Here is an 18,396-nt window from a genome sequence, read left to right as displayed (position 1 = left end):
GCGGTGGTCTCACTTCATGGGTTTGAGCACCCTGGGCAGCTCCGCACATGGTGGCAGCATCCAAGACAGATCCAGCCTGCTCCCTGGTGCGTGAGGGTTAGATAAAATGAAGAAAGAGACCCCACACTGTTTCTGAACCATGGTGTATATAGATTTTTACTGCACAAGGCTCTGCAGAGGGAGGGCACGAAGCATTTCTGTAGCTGCTTGCCACAGCACTGACCCTCGTGAGAGGAAGCCTCGTGTTTTCTTTGAGACTCACCTCCCTGCTGTGTCTGTCTTAGTTGCATCTTCTACTTGCAGGCAGCCCGCCTGCACTGCTGAACTCTGGGCACCAGCCAGCTCCAGTGCCAGCCGGGATGGGCAGCACAGCAGGAGCAAGGTCTCCGCTTTCCATTGCCCTTTCTCTTGTGCCAGGCAGCCCCTTTCAGTCAACAGGGCTGAAAACATGAGGCACGAGTGACCTTCTATGCTGGGTGCCCCACATAATCCTTAGGCAGCTGGCACAGCTGCTGCGAGGTGGTTCTTCTTCACGGCTTCATCCTGCCATCAGCACAGCGCTGCTAGATCACGCTGGCATTGTGTGAGGTCAGATGAGCTCCATCTTGAACTGGCTGAAGTTGGGCACAGTGGGAGAGGGCTCGACCATACCACTGAAGGGGACACAGGGCTGGTTGGCCGGCACCGTGCCATGGCTCACGGTGGAGCTGAGCTGCTGCAGCGTCATCAGCATCTCCTGCTGCAGCCGCTGCTGGTGCTCCTGCTGGCGCTCCAGGCAGCATTGCCTCTCCAGCACCGCATGCAGGGCCTGGCTCAGCTTCTGAATCTCCGTCTGTACAGCATCCAACTTTTCAGCAATGGCGTGGGAGCTGGGAGCAGAGGGAAGCACGGGTCCACCCCAAGCAAGGTTTTGATTTCCAGGAATGGCGTGGTTCAACAGGGCAGTCTGAGTGCTGGCATCTTTGACCTGGAGTAGTGGGAGGCAGGAGAGAAGCGAAGGTGAAACATTATCAGCTGTTCCTTTAATGGTGATTAGCAAGAGCAGGATTTCTTCTGCACTTAGCTATAAGGTAGAAGAGAAAGCCACCACCTTGTCGTGCACCTCTAGAACTCACTGCACCCTGGGGTGCACTTCGTCCCCACCCAGCCCCTGTGCCGCTGCTCCGCAGGAGCTCCATGTTGCCCTGCATGCTGTCAGTACGTGCTTAGCTGCCCGGTGGTGGGTGCTGCTGCATGACAGCCAGGCTGCCTGTGCTGGTCAGGCCTGTGTATCCTGGGTTTTTCTTTCCACCCCTTCCATTTCTTGTATTGCACCCTGAAGCAAAGGGATGTTCTGCTCCCCAAGAGGGATCACATGCTGGTTTTGAACTTCAGGGGAGCCTTTCTGCTGGAAAGGGTCTTGAACAACTTGTGTCTTCTCAAGCAGGTGGCAAGGGCTCTTGGCAAACACCAGAGTGGGCTGGTGTCTGAGTAGAGACAGGGCCATGGATGAAGGTTCAGCTTGACTCACAGCTGTGTTTTGTACTCAGGATGCCATGGCAATAAAGGCAGGTGCCTGCATCCTACCATCCTCCATGGGGCAACACCATCACCTGTTACCCTCTGAAGGGGTAAGCCTTGGGTGTTGGGGCAGCCCCACAGCCACACTGCTCTAGGAGCAGCCTACCCAGGGCTGGTCCTGGGACTGCTGGGTCACTTATATTTGCCCCATGGCTGTCAGCAGAACTGGGTTTGGCCATGGAGCTGGCCAGCCAGCTGCACGCTCACCATGGTGGGCAGGATGGCTGCAGGGATGTGGACCTGCTGGGACCACACCTCCATGGCCATGGTCTGGGGGTCTAGTGGCATGGTGTCCAACCATGCCACCGTCCCACCTAGCATCCTACCTTTTCCTGCAGGAGGACAGCCCTGTCCACAGTCTTCTTCTTCACCATCAGGGCTGGGTTCCTGGTGGGGGGTGTGACCAGCTGCCCTCGGCTGGGCAAGGGTTGCAGGGGGGTGGCTGGGCCCCCCGGAGCCGAGGGTGTGCCTGTGAAGCCATCATTGCCTGCAAGGGACAGCGAGAGTAATGCCTCAAAAGGAGGCCCAGCACTGCCAGGGGTGGCCATGATGGTGACCCCCCAAGGGGAGCCAGGCCTTACCATTCCTGGGGGGCAGTCCCACAGGCAGGGCCTCCCCAAGCTGCCCACCGTCCTTGCAGAGCGAGGCCACGCTAACAATCTGGATGCCCTCCTTGGTGTCTTGGCTGTTGGCAGGGTCCCCACTGGGCATTGCGGGGGGTCGGGGACATGGGGGCTCAGGCGGCTCAGCTTCGCGCCCCCGCCGCAGGGGCCAGGGCTGGTCCCCATCCCAGCCAGCTGCCATAGACCCTGGCTCCATGCTCTTCCTCTTGAGGAAGAGGTACACGGCCTGCGGCGTCACCCGGATATCGTCCAGCTCCAGCACCTTCTTGATCTTGCGGAAGCTCAGCCCAGCCCTGCGTAGCTCCACAATCCTCCTCTTGGCATGGTCGTCCAGCCGACCCATCGCTCCCGGCACGCTCCCGTGCTGGCACCTACATGCCCGGAGTGCGGCCGCTCCCAGGCAGCACAGAGCCCCACAACAGTGCTCAGGCTCTGCTAGTGCTCTGCTGCCGGGCTGCTGGAGCCAGCCGTGGGGCCCCTCAGCACCATCCCAGCTGCCAGCAGTGACCTGGTTCCCAGCCAGAGAGGAGGAAGGAGGCAGCTCTTCCCACCAGAGCAACTCAGAACAGCCTGAAACCCGTCCCTTGCTCACACAGAGACCCCTCAGAGCAGGGGATCCAGCCCAGTCCCTGGGTCCGCCGAGGGCACAGAGGATGGTAACGGGCTTGGCTCTGCCCAGTGTCCCAAACTGGACATGGATTCCCGCCTGCCAGCAGCACAGTGAGGAATCGGGAGCAGTCAGGATCCTGAGCAGCAGCTCAGTGTCCCAGGGAGCTCAGTGCAAATCCTGGCAAGCGTCGGTTCATCGCACAAGGCTAGCAGGTCCCTGCCAGAGCCTCGTGTCTCCTTGATGGCCTGGAAAGTTATGTTGAGCAGAACCAGGGATGCCCATGTTGACAGCTACTGCTTGGAAACTGTTGGTGCTGCAGAACCTGCCTCTTGGGTCTGGAGATGATGCTGTCCCGTACCTTTGGGAGAAGCAAAGGCAACCATTTGTACAGCAGTTGTAAAGAAGGTAAAACTACAAACATAATGCCTGTACCTCCTGTGCTTCCCTTTTCTCCCCATGCTCACAGCTTTGGCTGGTGCTGTCAGCTGAGGCACGGTGACTCAGGACGTGTTCACGCTCACTGTGTACACATGGGTGGGTGTAGCAGGGTACGCTGCCGGTACAGTTCCTGCACATGTGTCTGCTTTGGGTTGCATCCAAGAGCAAAGCAGCATGGTGGGACCAGCCCCTTCCCTCGCTGCAGGCATCATGGTGGGGCCAGGTCAGGAGGGACGGTGCTTGGAACTGTGTGTATGTGTACATATATGCTTATACCTACATGTGGATATACCTGTATGTCTGTATACAAACACGTGTATGTGTGTACACAATTATGGTGGAGGTTTTTTCCGACTTCTAATCAGCTTACTTCACTGCAGGTGTTTCTTGGACGCTCAGTGCTGCAACTGCTGCCTAAAGGACATACTTTTCAGTTTCGCGCCACCAAAATAGCTTCCAATAATTCCCATGAGACAGCAAAACACTTTTTGGATTAGTAATGTATAATGGAGGCTATCTCAAGTGGTGGCTGCCAAGCAGATGTGATGTAGGAACCTTTTCCAAACCACACTTGCTCAGACACATGTGGATCTTAAAAAGGACAATAACTTGTTTTGTTGGCCAAGAAGGCATAGAGACTGTTGTACATCAGCCACAGAAAGCCACAGGCAGAAACAGAGCCACTTAATTCGACACAGGAGTTGTGCCTCTCTGCATTTTACTTCTTCCATGGCAAAAGAGAGAGACATTAACTCGACAGATGTAGATTGTACTTTGATCCAGATCTGTTTACATCTAAAGGCCTCTCCACACCCTGCTACATGCATTATGGACTTTGTAGATAAAAGCAGGGGGAGTGGATGTAGGAAAACAGACATCCCCAGCTACAGGTACTGCAATTGCAGAGCAAGAGGAAAAGGTCAGAAACACCCAGCTTTCTCCATGCCAAGGGGAGGTGCTACAAGGAAACCATCACTTTGAGCTGCCTGTGGCTGCAGGTACGAGAGGACCAGGGCCTTGTGGCCAGTAGCACCTCAACAAGGTCCTCTTGCTCACCCTTCTCTTTGCCTCCGGTTTCCAGCCCTCCTCCGATCCCCAGCGTGCCTTTGGGAAGCTGGAGCAGCTGCAAGCAGCTGGGGAGGGATGCTGATCCGTCCTCACCGGTTTTATTGCTTTCCCACAGCATTCTAATTAGCCACTACCAAAGCTGGCAAGACGAGTCCTTTTTCATTCTGGCTCAGACGGGAAAAAAAAAAATATTAAAAACATCCTCCAGAAGCACAAGGAGGACAGTGCTGGTTTACACTTAATTCAGCTATGGAAAAGAGCTTCTTGCAGCCAAGAGAGCAAGAAGCATTTCAAGTAGAGTGAAGGCAAAGATGCTGTGGAAGGGGCTAGTCTGCTGGGAGAACACCCGATTCCTCCTTGCCCTGCAGCGAAATGTGCTTTGAACACAGCTGTGCTGGATGGGCAAGAGGAGCTGGTGTGGCAATGCTCCACTGGGTTTCCTCTGCGTCCTGTTTCAGAGCCTGCCCAGCACAGCTTTGAGGGGACGTGGTTAGTTCTTAGCTCTTCACCTCGATAGCAGTTCCACTGCTGTACAGGCTGGAAAGCCTTAGCCCCATGGGGACAGGTAATCGGAAAGAACTGGCAATGTGGTTTAATGGTACGGTGTTTGGAGGAAGATTAACAATATGAGATGTCCTGTGCTGAAATGTTGCCAAAGCAGGAAGATCTGTGCCAGGGAAGAACGGCCATTTCTCCCAGGCTGCAGTTTTACCCAGTGTCACTGTTTTGCAGTATTTGTCAAGCCTCATGGAAGCAATAACATTATCTAACATGGACTGCTACCAGCCATCCGGACTGCTGTATCCCATGTTACAGAGCGTCTTTCACATGTCTGAAGAGGAAACAAATCACTGCAAAGTGTGATGTGATATTTGTTCTTTATGGTGGAACCAGGATGTTTGAGGAAGGCTAATAAGCATGCACATTCCTACAGCATTAAGGCATGCTCTATGTCACAGGAAAACAGAGAAAAAGTGCATTGTGGCACCGTTTTTAGGCTAAGAGCCCTGAAATAGAAATGCGTGCAATAGGCACGTTCTGGTGCAGACAGTCCTGAAGTCTTGAGCTTGTCCATGGCTTGTGTGCACTTCAAGAATCAGCCTCAGACCTCGAGAGAGGGCAGGCCAGATGTTCAGAGACTATTGCTGAAGACTTAATTCATCTCAAAGTGTTTCAGCTAAACTGCTAAATTCACCTGCTTCTGCAGATTAGAGAGGAACCCCAACAATGTCCTTTTTCTGCTGTTCCAAATCTACAGAGCTACTTGACAGTCCAGCCACTGGAAACTCAGGTTAATCTCAGCTCTCTGCAGAGATAACCAAGGCTGTTACTACGCATTAGGATGAAAAGTTTCCAAGATCTTAGAAGACAAATCTTGCATCCTGCAGTTCCTCTAATGAAGCCACACAGCCCGTGTTCTCTGAAGCCAGACACACATCTAACCTCACTCTAACACAGGTGCAGAAGGAGTGATGGACTGAACAGGGGGACGAGCAGAAGCTCTACAGCACAGGGAAAACATCAGCATCAAGGGATTGTAGGCTGAGCCAATGCTGTGGAGCAATCCCTACAAGTGCAAAGTAATGCCTGCTACACGGCACCTTGCACCTTACCACGATAAACCCATGCCAGGGGTTTAGTGCTGCTGCTGACAGAATAACCCACTGATCACCTGGATCTTCTGGAGCTCAGGGAGAGCTCTCTGTAGCCGCCACCATGGCTCCACAACCCAAAGCCAATGAATAGGAAGGAAACACGAAGCACCCAGTTGCAAGACGGTGCAACACACACAACAAGCACTTTCAGCATCAGGTGGCATTTAGAGGTGTTGACTAATTAGTCCTCACCACCGTTCGCCACCGCAGGTGGAGCAGTTCACCTGCAGAGATGGCAGTAAACAGCACTTTCTCATCAACAGCCTGGAGGGGCAGGAATCAGAGGACAGAAAAACACAGAGGCAAGATCCAAAAGCAGCATTCGTGGAGCTCTGTTCTTTCCTGTTCTGCTCGTCTTCGGTGTGTTGGCTGGAGGAGCTTTGTGATTGCTGCCTTAAACCCAACACCCAGCAGTCTATCAGCACATGGGCGATGTCTAAAGAGGGTTTGCACCTCTGCTGCGAAATTGCTAGGCAGGTTTCTGAGTTTGAGGAGCAGCCCGAGGACAGCGTTTCAGATCAGGCACACCACTCCCCACTCTGACACTGAACCTCAGCGCAGCACCAGACCTCTGCATCCCCGCTTGAGCGTGTCCCTGGTCTGCATGCCGAGCAGCGGCGGGCCCCTCCATCCCGAGCAGCACCCACCAAGCGTGGGATGGCTGTGGGCTGCAGGACCTCATCAACACCAGCCTCCTGCCACCCCTCCCTGCCACTCACACCCCCGTCAAACTACCACGGCGAGAAGTTTCCTTCCCCATCATGCTCCCTGCACCCAAACCAGCTTAATGCAGAGAAGCAAACAGGCAGAGCATCCACGTACAGGGACTAAAGACGACTGCCGGGATCCTCCCAGGTGACGGCACCAACTTGCTGCCACTGCTGCATCATCCGGTGGCCGCGGCCAGCCAGGGTCCCAGCACAGCCCAGCTTGGAGCAGCCAACTTTTTGGGAGGCTGCTGTTTGAAAAGCTCCTGGCCTCTTTGTTTGTTTGGGGAAGAGCCAGCAAAGGCTGCTGGGAAGGTGGCCCAGGAGGAGACATGTACTGGGAAGGAGGAGCCCTCCTCTTAACTCTTTCGGGGCAGCCTTGCTCCAGGATGGTGAGGAGCAACATCACCTTCACCGTCTCAGGGCGCAGACCTGCTGTCCATCCTGTTCCAGACCACAGCTCAGACATGGCTGGTGGCCCCACTGCCCGAGGAGGCAGCAGTGCTGTCCTTAGAGGTCCCATCCAGACCTGGAAGCACTGGCTCCCTGCGCAGGACTGCAGCGGCGATGGGGGCTGCCCTGCGCCAGGCTGAGCTGCTGGCACGGAGCAGAAGGTCACGGCGGTGCCATTTGCTCTGAATCTGAAGCAGACACATGCTCTGACCTGTTCCTACCTCTGCTTGAGCCCTCAAATGACACATGCAGAGGCCTCTTCTTGCTCAGGCTTGGCCTTAAGGCTTAGTCCTGCCGACTGCCAGCAGCCACTGAGAGATCAACCCCCCCGGCACCCTGCACCACCGTCCTGGGGCTGCCCTGCTGCTCACGGGTCTGCTGGGAGCTGCTTCAGGGAGAGAACTGGCAGGAAACTTTTTTTTTTTTTCCACAGTAATATTCTTTTTCTGCTGGTTCAGTGAACTCACTTGATCACCCTCGGAGATAGGAGAGACGTGAGAATAACAGTGTGCATGGCTTTGGGATCATTATGGCTTTGCTACAGCTGAGCAAGAAGAAACTTCGAATCATCTGCCCTAAGCCTGACAGCAGTGAGCACAGAGGAGCGGGAACAAACCTGGCCTGCATCGCTCCTGCCCGAGGAAGCACAGCCTCTCCTGTGGGACCTTTTCTCTGCAGTAGCACTTGGGCTGCAGGCTAGATTGGGACTGAGTACTAACAGGCTGCTGAAAGCCATAGGTCCTGCAGGTAAGGCAGGCTGAGATTTCTGGCTTATCTTTGTGAGGCCTAACTTTTAGTCCATTCTTACAGGAGGCTCAGGAGGTGGAGCTGTCTTCCTTTCGCAGAGGAGCACAGGATTTGAATCTTGGGGATTTAACAAAAATGCCTATGATCACACTGCAGCTGATTAGCATGCCAGCTTCTCCGAGAGATTTGTCGTGTTTAAGGCTCTGCATTAGGAACGGGTTCAAAGCGCATTTCTGACTTTGTTCCCATGAAGTTGTGCAGCCAGTACAGCTGGAATCCAATGTGACCAGGTGAGAAGATCAGTGCCTCCACTGGCAAATTTGCAAGTTCATATTTTGGGGGGGGTTAAAAAAAAAAAAAAAAAGACTATGGCCTTCCCACAGAAATCTTTGTAATTATGAAACGCCACTGGATGGTGCTCTATCTAAAGTCTTTAATTCATTTCTTGCCGTTTTTCTTGCACTTCTGCAAGCTGGGTGGCAGGTGAGTCCCCTCTCAGTGGCACACGTCCCTTCCTGCTCCCTGTCCCTGAGCGTGTTGCGACTCTGCAACCTGGACACGACACTGGGCCCAGCACCTACCGGTGAAGGCCTACAGCTTGCTGGCTTGTCACGGAAAGTCAAGAGTTGAAGCCCTGGCTGTTGTTATTATTATTATTATTTATTTTTATTATTATTATTATTATTACCGCTGTTAAGCCAGCCCGGCTGTCCCGCCCCCGCCCTGGCCCTTTAAACCCACCCGGACACGCTTCCCCCTCGCCCCGCCCACTTCCCCTCCCTCGGCGCGTGACGCCATCAGCGCGCGCCGCGCTGGGCCGCTTCCCGCCCGCGCTGCGTGTATCGCGCGCGACGGGCCCGGAGAGGCGGCTGTGGCGGGCGCCGAGGATGTGAGTGGGGCCGGGGCGGGGGCTGCGGCCGCGGGGGATCGGCGTCCATCCGGCCCGGCCGCGGCGCGGAGCGGCCCCGCCGCCGCGCGGGGGTGTCGAGGGGGGAGCGCCGGAGCCGCTGAGGAGGAGATGGCGGGGCAAGGGTCAGGGATGGGGCCGCGGCGCTGCGGCCTACCGCGCCCGGGGGCGGGGAGGGAGGGAGGCTGGGCCGGGGAGGGGCCGGCTGGGCCCGGGCCGGGCCGGGGCCTGGAGGGGAGCCCGGGACCGGGGGTCTCGGCGCTCCCTGCGGATGGGGCGGCGGGAGGAGCGCTGTGTGGGCCCGGGGGCGGGCGGGCCGGCGGCGCCGGGCCTGGCGGAGGCGGCGCGGGCGCCGGGGTGCGGGCTCTGCTCTGATCCGACTCTGTGCTTGGTCTGTGCTTTTCTCTCCCTGTTCCTCAGCCCGCGCCTTGGCTTCGCTGGTAGTATGGCAACATGTACGGTGCGCTCAGCAGCGACAAGCTCTCGGTCCGCCCGGCGCCGTAACGTACCCCATGGCCTGCGAACCGGGACGCGGAGCTGCCCCCGCGCTCCTCCGGGCCTGCTCGCCGCACTTAGCTTGGGCGAGCGGCCGTAACTCTGCAAAGAACGGCAGAGCATTCAACCCTCTCCTCACGCGAGGAGATTATTCCTCATTTTGCAAATGAGGATCTGAAGCAAACTGCTGTTAAAGGACTTGCCTGTAGTCGTGCAGGAAGTCAGGGAGAGAACTGAGTTTGCTTCCTTTGCTGCAGAATTGCACCTCTCAAAGGGTGCAAGTCAGCTTCTTAAAGCAGAGAGGTGTGTGTGTGAGATGACTGTTTGGGCTGTGTAGATTGCTCTTAAACTTTTTGTTTTGGGGTGGGTGCTGCGAAAAGATTGACTTGTTAGGGATTGAGAGTTTTCTTGATTGTAGGAAAGAAGCATATCACTTAGAAATGCTTTGTTATACACTCTTGTGTGAAGACCATAATTTTATTCTTTCTTTATCTTCTGGTGAATGTCTGAAGACATACAGTTGAAAGTGGCCACAGGCTGGGTCTCTAGGCTGAGGTTTCCAACCGAAGTAAGCTATGCAAGTGGCATTCTTGAGAAAGATACAGATATTTTGACGAAGAGAAAACACTGGTTAGTTCGGAGGCTACTTAAATGCTGCTTGTGCCACTGTATGGATGCTTGGTGAATGTGTGAACATCATGTAGCCAACTGGTCTAATAAGTGCCTGTCCTGATGAGTGGTGCTGGAGTGGTACTTGTTAAACTGAAATATTCCCTGCTACTCCAGCAGCAGGCTGGATAACAACAAAGCATGTGCTGGTCTTCATCTGGGCTCTCTCTGGTCCCGCCTTCCAGTGGGGTAAAACCAGAGCCAGCTATCAGATGAGAACAGATAGTTGTGCACGGCTGAGCTGATAGCATCATCACTGTGATAGTCCACACAGATAGTCCACAGATGCAGGAGAAGTTGGTGTGTAGGAAGAGATAACACAAACCTGACTATGGTATGTTTAGGAGAAGGGAAGTGGGAAAGGAAAATGTCAAGTTTTTTGGTCTTGTGAGTTCAGGAATTGTCCTGCTCTTCCAAGCGAGTCAGCTGGTCTCATGCAGTGGCTTTCAATTTTTGAACTGCAACTCCCTCACAGTTGGCACTAGAGGCGTGGAGCTGGTTAGAAATCCATACAGCTGAATGACATACGCAGATTTGCTTTTCTTAGTGACCTTGCAGCACCTATGGACCAGTCCATGGACTGCCTGGTTACCGCCACTGGTGTTAGAGAGGACATTTCCTCTCCCAGCAAACCCTGCTAGTGTCACATTTGTATTATGGGTTTCCTGTTCTCCATGCAAAAAGCATGGGTGTTTCTTCTGGATCTGCAGAGAACTGGGTTTGTGAATGTTCGTTTGTGTTGCTTTTTAGAGTTGTTGTATTAGGGAAAACTGCGAAGCTGAAAATCAGGAATTTGAGTTCAGCTGTTTAGAAGTCATCTCTTCCCAAATGTAAATTTCATTTTGATTTAGTCAATAAAATAATTGCTTACCAGAATCTGACACAAGAAGCACAGAAGCAACAAGACTGTTAGATGCACCGAGCTAGAGAGGTGGTGTTGTGGGTTTTTTTTTCTCATTAACTAATTTTGCCTGTGGTGTATGTGGAGATAAAGATGTTTCCAAGATCATGCAGTACTGTGAATATTCAGTACCACTTCACATAAGCTGGCGGTTCAGACATGCTTGTGCCCACTCCATTTCCTGAATGTTTCGTTCATAGAGAGGTGATGGGTGTTACAGCAAATCAAATCTGCCTCACTCTTGTAGTGTTTATTTAAATACATGTTGGAAGCAGCTTTGTAATGCGGATGTTAATCCATGTGGAATAGTCAAAATGCAACAACATGTTTAAACATTGCAGAATATGTGATGGATACAGCCCTCTCATGGGCAACATCTGGAATTCAGTTAATGGCCAGTATTTCAGTGTTAAATAGTGGGGTGTTAAATTTATCTCCTTTTGGATCTAGAGTAAAGAGGGAACTGATTTGGGCTAGATGAGGTCAGAATCCAGTTTAGACTTTCTGCTAAGAAGTTACAGTAGAATCTGCTGTTGCAGCAGTGCAGCAAACTGGGCCCTTTAATCTGGTCTTTTCGAGGCTGACAGAGCTTTGGAAGCAGCTTGTTGAGGCTGGAAGCAACCATAATTCAGTGGGGAGTTTTGTTCTCAACAACCCTTTCTTCCTGACAAATAGATGTTCTATGGCACAAATTGGAGAAAACCAGTGCTTGCTCCTATGGAGACAAGGCTTGTCAGGAGGTGTGAGCTGCACGGGCATCTTGCAGAGAAAATGGATGTCCTCTGTCTGCCATTTTTTTGCTTGGATAACTAAGGTCTTTTGTACTTCTGTGAATGTCAAGATGATGCTTTAAACATGAATGCAGACTTTTACATGAGGCACATGGTGCCAGTGCAGACTGGCACAGAGGTTGGCGGTATGCGGCCATCTAACAGTGTGTATGACTGAATTTCTGCGTACAAGTCATTTGATGCCCAGTTTGCTGCCATTGTTGCAAAGCGGGTTTGTTGTTTCATGCCTATCTGTTAATTTCTTGTTTCTAAACCCTTTTATCTTGTCACTAGGCTGTTCTTTGGAGTTTATTGCACTCGATTAGGTATCGGTTCTGAGAATCGAGGAGTTAGAAGTGAGATTTGAGATAAGTGAGGCCCATTCGGTGCTGCTTTGGACGCCTCCGAAGGGGAAATGGAGTTATCAGGATTGAAAAAGAAGAGTTTGCTAGGACTCAAAGAAAATAATAAAAAATCCAACACTAGGTAATCATTCTGTCCGAATTTTCTAGGCTTAACAAACTGGGGGTGTTACAGGGTAGTAGGGCTCTCCCAGTGAGGGTGAGGAATTGGAAATGTCCCTCTTTCTGCGTGAATTTCTCTATGTGACAATTCATGTATGCTATAGCTGTCTTCTTCAAAACTGCTCTGTAATGTAAAATACTTTCCTTTTCCTAGAGTCCAAACTTGCCTAATGCTTTAACTCTGCAGTTATGGTGATCTTGAGTTACATTTGAAGTTCCATGTTTTGTGTTGCTGTTCTGTTCTTTGTTGGGGTGTGGGTTTTCTGTTGTGTGTGTTTTTCTCTATTAAACAATGTCTCATGCAATTTGTTCTTGAAGGGCTCCCTCACCAACCAAGCGCAAGGATAGGTCTGAAGAGAAATCAAAGGACCGGTCCAAGGATAAAGCATCCACTAAGGAATCGGGTGAAAAGGATCGTGGTCGAGATAAGACACGCAAAAGACGCAGTGCCTCCAGTGGGAGCAGCAGTACCAGGTAGTTACTTTTACAGGTAGTAACAAACTACAGTGTTTTCAGAAACCACCAGCTTAATTTCTGGTACATTTTGTTCCCCGTGTCATGGACTTGTGGAAAGCTTGCACTGTGTTAGTCACATTGCAGTTTCGTCTAACTTAAAAGAGTTTATTTTTTTAGGTATGAATTTTCTTTGCCTGTCTAGTTAGATATAGATCATCAATTTTCATTGTTCTAACAGTTGCTCTCTCTGTAATTATTAGAAGTTTTTCAGTCATTCTTTTTCTGGGTACTCCACTCATTTTTATTCTGCAACCCCCCCCCCGCATCCTCCCAAAAGATCGCGTTCCAGCTCAACTTCCAGTTCAGGGTCCAGTTCCAGCACTGGTTCTAGCAGTGGCTCCAGCTCCTCTTCTGCCTCAAGCCGCTCTGGGAGCTCCAGCACCTCACGCAGTTCCAGTTCCAGCAGCTCCTCTGGATCTCCAAGTCCCTCTCGACGGAGACATGACAACAGGAGACGTTCCCGCTCCAAGTGAGTTTTGTTTGCCTTCTAGGAATTACCAGATGGCAACTTAATTTCCATGTAGAATACAAGATCGTGATCAGAATAGATTTTTTTTTTTCTGAGGACGATTTTCTTTTTCTATAACTTAGAGATCTGAATTTTGTTAGAATGAGTGTGCTCCTTTTGCTTACAATCAAAACATATGCCCTGTAAAAAGAGACATCGAAAACCTCATTTTAAAGAGTGGTTTTTTTACATACCATATTTTGTAGAGTCAGTTTTAGTCAGTGTTTCCCCAATAATATGGGCATATATGAGCACTAGATGAGAGTAAAGCTCTTTGGTTCCTGTAAATTACAGCCAAAACTAACAGAAAAAATCAGGGCTGAAAATGGTGTAAATGTATATTCTTATGTATAAAAAAACAAAAACCAAACCAACAAAAAAACCAAAATGGGACGCGAGGGGCAAAGAAAGTCTTTTTCTGTAAAGGTAGGAATGAAACTATATTGATGTCCATACAGTTCTTAATTTGGATAATTCTGTAGGTAAGGTGCTGAAGGCTGATAAAATCTACTGAAGTATTATAAACCAGTGTGTTGGGGTTTTTTAGTATATTCCTCAATTTATGGACAATAAGATTAGGAAGAAGCACAAATATCAATTTTCTGCATACTGAATTTTTTACAGATTAAAATTACTTTCCAGGTTAAAAAAAAAACAAAAACAAAAAACAAACAAAAAACAGAAGACAAACCAAAACACACAAAAGACCCCTACAAATAAATTGTGATATGCAGCTGCCTTTTTTTTAACCATGACATTTCTGGACCTCTGTAGTGAACAGAAGATATAGAAACACAAATCGTTGGATCCATTAATTTGCCTGGTTGTAGTATGCTTTGGTGTGTTTATGTCCTCATTTTGCTGCTTTAATTGTTGAGGCAAAGAACATTTTTTAACAACTGGGAAATTCTTTAACTGTGGCTGAGAACTTTATAGAAATGTTTGGTAAATTCTGTGTTTGTTACCCCAGTTGCAGTAATGTTGAACATTCACAGAAAAAGGCTCTCATTCCAGAAGGTTCTAAAGCAAAAGCAGACAAGGCAAACGAAAGTCCCGAGGTGTTTCTAAGGGGAACACCCCCTCACACACACACCAGCATGCCCTAACCTATAACTTCTTCAGAAAAAAGATGTCCTTCCAAGAAAAATGTTACTCTTTCGTCATGTGGTAATGACTGGCTTCTTGGTTTTGTCTTGCATACTCCCTGCAAACTGTAAACGTTTTCTGTTGTCAAAATGAGGTCCAAGCCACCCAAGAGAGATGAAAAGGAGCGGAAGAGGCGGAGCCCGTCACCCAGACCTACAAAAGTGCATGTTGGAAGGCTCACTAGAAATGTGACCAAGGTAAGGGCGTGATCCCCTGGAATATCAAGCTTGTGTATCTTCAGTGAGGACACGTCAGTGGCTCTTTTAAAGTTCTCAAAACTTGTTTTTTGTGGAGTGCTGGCAAGGTATTGCTGTTCGAAATTTTTGCTTTATATCCAAATTGATTAGTAAGGAAAATTTTGGTACGATTTTACTGTCAAATACAGTGCAGGCTTTTGAGACTCTGTAGTGCTTAAGAGGTCTGTCTGCTTTGCCAGTACTCCAAACCTTGTGTCCCGCCTTACTAGGAAGAAAACTGTACAGACTGGGACAATAGCTGAAATTACCTTGGAGGCATTAAGGATATCTGGACGTTCTTGATAAAGGATCTGAAGAGAGCTGGACTGGCTTGAGTTGTCTTTGCTAGAATGTAGTTTAAAGGTCTTCAGAGGTAAAAGGTTTAGGGTGCTGAAAAAATGTTTTTAAAAAAAATTAACAATTGCACCTTAAGAGTTTTCAGCTGAGGGCATAAGGTCCCTTTTCAGCTCTCCAAGAGGATTTTCACACTAGTTGTGTTTTTGTACCCATGCAGCATACATGCAGCAGTAATGTGGCTAGAACTGAAGGTTTGGCATAATCTGAGGAAGAACTGAATAGACAACAAAGCAGTGGTAATCCTTTCCACATCTGGCCAAGGAAATATGTCTCTCCCTAATGGTGATTTTGATTTAAAGCTAATCTAGTGCTGTGGATTTCCTGCTCCGTGCCGGCCAGGCCTGGTCAGTAAGTGTGGTCCATGTCCTTAAGACTTGCTCTTTCTCTGCAGGATCACATCATGGAAATTTTTTCCACTTACGGAAAGATTAAAATGATTGACATGCCAGTTGACAGGCTAAATCCACACCTCTCTAAAGGTTATGCTTATGTGGAGTTTGAGAACCCAGATGATGCTGAGAAAGCCCTGAAACACATGGATGGAGGTAGGTATCAAATGCTGCAAGGAGACTGGGTGCTTTTAAAAATCTTTGGAGCAGATGAGTTTGATTTAATAGTGAGTTAGAGGTGATGGGGAAGCCTTTGGGGAACTGATCAGCAATACTATCTGTTTGCAGCCAAAATGACTTTGGCTTTTGTATGGTTCAGGACAGGTCCAAAACATCACAGAACTATTAAATTTTTTTTTTTCAAAACAAACTAATACAATTCTTCAAGTTTCTGCGAAAATCTTTCCTGGTTAACATCTTAACTGCAATTTGATGGGATATTAGATTAAGAAGTTTTGTATGTGTGTGGACTTTGTCAAAATAGCCCCGAGCGGGTGGTGTAAATAGGACTGTAGGCTGTTTCATGCTTCAGTTCATTGTGACAAAGCTGTGAGTTGCAGTAACATGATGTGCACGTGTTAGTTTTAGAAAATACTTACTTCTTCCTGTTTCTGTGATATCCTAAAAAGGCCAGATTGATGGTCAGGAGATCACTGCCACAGCTGTTCTGGCACCACGACCTCGGCCACCTCCCAGACGCTTTAGCCCACCCAGGAGGATGCTGCCACCACCGCCGATGTGGCGCAGGTCACCCCCTCGTATGAGGAGAAGGTGAGAGCTGTGACAATTTGTATTTCCTTCTCAGTGTAATAACGTATTATCACTGAAAGACACCGCATAGGGACAATTTATTCCTGCTGGACCTGACTTTTCCTTCCAAATGACAGTAATGCCTTCTGGGCATCAGATGAACCTGGATTGTGCTTCTTAACTCGTTAGCACCAGAGTGACTGGCTCTGGTCTACACCCTGAATGGCATCTGTGGGAAGTACCACATGCTTTCCAGCCTGTTCCCTGGAGTCCCTTCTGCATAAACACTTCGAGGTGAAGTGGGAATGGACTTCTGGCTGGCAGAATGCTTTTGGCAGCCTGCTCCAGCTGCTTGCTTTTCTGAAGCCCTCACACCTCCTTCACTTGTGTGAATGGGCACACGACCAAAAAGCAGTCCTGCATCAGGTGAGCAGAGTACACTGACCCCAAGATGTGACCTGACAGGCACGTGCCCATTGTGTGACTTGGGGCCACCTGAACATGCCCAGATAATCTTTCAGAGTCTTCCTCATCATCTAGGTGGGCTCCTCTATCTTGGAAATCTGCTTAGACTCTTGTCACTAGTGAAAGCGGCTCCTGTTTGAACCACTTGATTGCTGAACAGCTTATGAACTCCAGGCTTAAAAATGAGAACTAGTTAACATGGCACAAGATCCACTGGCTATTGGTCCTTTAAACGTGCGTTTCACTGAGGTCTGGCAAATGCTACATTTGGCAGTTCCCTCCCTGTTGTTTGTTTTCTTCCCTAGTCTAACTTTTACTATCCTGTTCAGGCTCTGTTAATATTCTGTGCCTGGAACTTTGGTGTCATACTGGAGGCTGTACAGATTGATTGTAGTACGGAAGGAGCTTGAAGCTTAACGATTTCTTTAGAGTTAGACTTCCTCTAAGAAATGTCCCCGTGGTTCGAAAGGGTTTATATAAATCCTTTCCCTGAATATCGCTGTATTTCAGGAGTCAAAGCTGACCTTTCAGGTGAAGGAGGGTCTGATGTAGAATGAACTCGAACTTGTTTTGCTTGAGGAAAAAGACAAGATTCTTGTCTGTTCTTGAGATATTAATCATTCTTTCAACTTTCTGTTGCTCTTGTCTCCTAATGCAAGCTTTCTCCTCCATCAGGTCTCGGTCTCCGAGGCGCAGATCCCCTGTTCGCCGGCGGTCAAGATCCAGATCTCCTGGACGAAGGCGCCATCGCAGCCGCTCCAGCTCAAACTCCTCACGATAAAGCAAAAAGACTGGACAGCTTTTTATTTTTTAACTTAAATCCCATCAGACTAAATATTGTACCTTTTTTCATAATGGGTCTGGGTGAGGAGGAGTCAGAGAGAGAGAATCCTGGCAGTGAAGGCAACCTAAGAGGAGAGAGCAACAGTTCCTGGCCAGTAGATAGTCTTTGCTGTGGAGCTTCAAGTTTCCTGGCATTGAATTGAAATTATTTAAAAATGGCTTTGATTTTAGAAGCTGCAAAAACATCTTTTCCAGATAAGTAGAAGGAAAGATGTTACAGCCTCTCTTTCTCCAGTTAGCAGGCTGCTGCTTGGTGATTCCTAAATGCTTAGCACGCTGTACAGACAAGCATGTAAATCTTGAGCTATTTCAGAAACCCTGTATTGTAAGACAGGGAGACATTTAACTTGATCTCTAGGTGCCAGCACAGGATTTTTCAGAGCAGCTGGAGTCCAGATCTGCCCAAGACTTAAATACCGAGTTGTCGCTTTATTGCAATTCCCAAACAGATAATCAATTTCTGTAACGCATATACCAGGCGATCACCACAGAAACAACGTTCCAGCGCAGTGAACGTGATACTGTAGAAAACAAGCTGGAAATCTTTACAACTGGTTTGTAGCTGCCCCTGTAAATGATTTCTTTCACCTTTTCTTAATGGGTTTTGGTAAAAACTTCCTACACAACCCCCCAGTGAAATGCTGTAAGTGCTTCTGCTCTTGCAAATCTCAAATTAGCGACTGAGCATCAACCCCCTGGAAACTGCAAGGCAGAGAAGGGAGACTTCAGACCGTGATGCTGGCTGGAGTAACTGGGGTTCGCATAGGGAAAGGCAAAGAATTTACCACCTGTTGTACAGTCAATACTATAAAGATTTTTTTTGTTTTGTATAACTTTGTAGCCTTTTGGGCCATGTTGTGTTTGTACTTGTGTAGGACGAGCGACTATTGAATAAAGCAGTAGGGTTAAGAATAACTGGCTGCCTCGCTCCCTTGCTCCGCGCAGAAGCGATGAGGTGGCAGCTGCCTTTTCTGGGCGCTTTTACAGTAAAACCAGCACTGCCCCATCGCGCAGTGGGGCCAGCAGAGCCAGAGCTGCCAGGGGGCTTACCCTGTGTCA

At 49.5% G+C, this 18,396-nt stretch overlaps 2 protein-coding genes across 4 annotated transcripts; one reads left to right on the top strand and one right to left on the bottom strand.

Annotated features, from left to right (window-relative positions):
• Window positions 1-143: 143 nt before the first annotated feature.
• On the bottom strand, window positions 144-6,948 carry LOC135994399 (uncharacterized). Its single transcript, XM_065644923.1, has 4 exons — window positions 6,777-6,948; window positions 2,142-3,151; window positions 1,887-2,047; window positions 144-967 (listed from the first exon to the last, which is right to left on the bottom strand). The coding sequence occupies exons 2-4, from the start codon at window positions 2,524-2,526 to the stop codon at window positions 590-592; spliced, it is 924 nt and encodes a 307-aa protein (XP_065500995.1). The 5' UTR covers window positions 2,527-3,151; window positions 6,777-6,948; the 3' UTR covers window positions 144-589.
• A 1,714-nt stretch (window positions 6,949-8,662) lies between these two features.
• RNPS1 (RNA binding protein with serine rich domain 1) lies at window positions 8,663-18,252 on the top strand. 3 transcript variants are annotated; one of them, XM_065645121.1, is made up of 8 exons: window positions 8,664-8,750; window positions 11,898-12,089; window positions 12,446-12,601; window positions 12,921-13,112; window positions 14,392-14,494; window positions 15,282-15,435; window positions 15,909-16,050; window positions 17,170-18,252. In XM_065645121.1, the coding sequence occupies exons 2-8, from the start codon at window positions 12,019-12,021 to the stop codon at window positions 17,273-17,275; spliced, it is 924 nt and encodes a 307-aa protein (XP_065501193.1). In that variant the 5' UTR covers window positions 8,664-8,750; window positions 11,898-12,018; the 3' UTR covers window positions 17,276-18,252. The 3 variants fall into 3 exon arrangements, with proteins under 3 accessions (XP_065501195.1, XP_065501193.1, XP_065501194.1); XM_065645123.1 differs by lacking the exon at window positions 11,898-12,089 and having other exon boundaries at window positions 8,663-8,750; XM_065645122.1 differs by lacking the exons at window positions 8,664-8,750; window positions 11,898-12,089 and adding an exon at window positions 8,768-8,893.
• Window positions 18,253-18,396: the final 144 nt, after the last annotated feature.

Source organism: Caloenas nicobarica, chromosome 14, assembly GCF_036013445.1.
Source record: "Caloenas nicobarica isolate bCalNic1 chromosome 14, bCalNic1.hap1, whole genome shotgun sequence".
NCBI classification, from domain to species: domain Eukaryota; kingdom Metazoa; phylum Chordata; class Aves; order Columbiformes; family Columbidae; genus Caloenas; species Caloenas nicobarica.
Note: the sequence above shows the minus strand (reverse complement) of the source record. Positions and strands in the feature narration are given on the sequence as shown.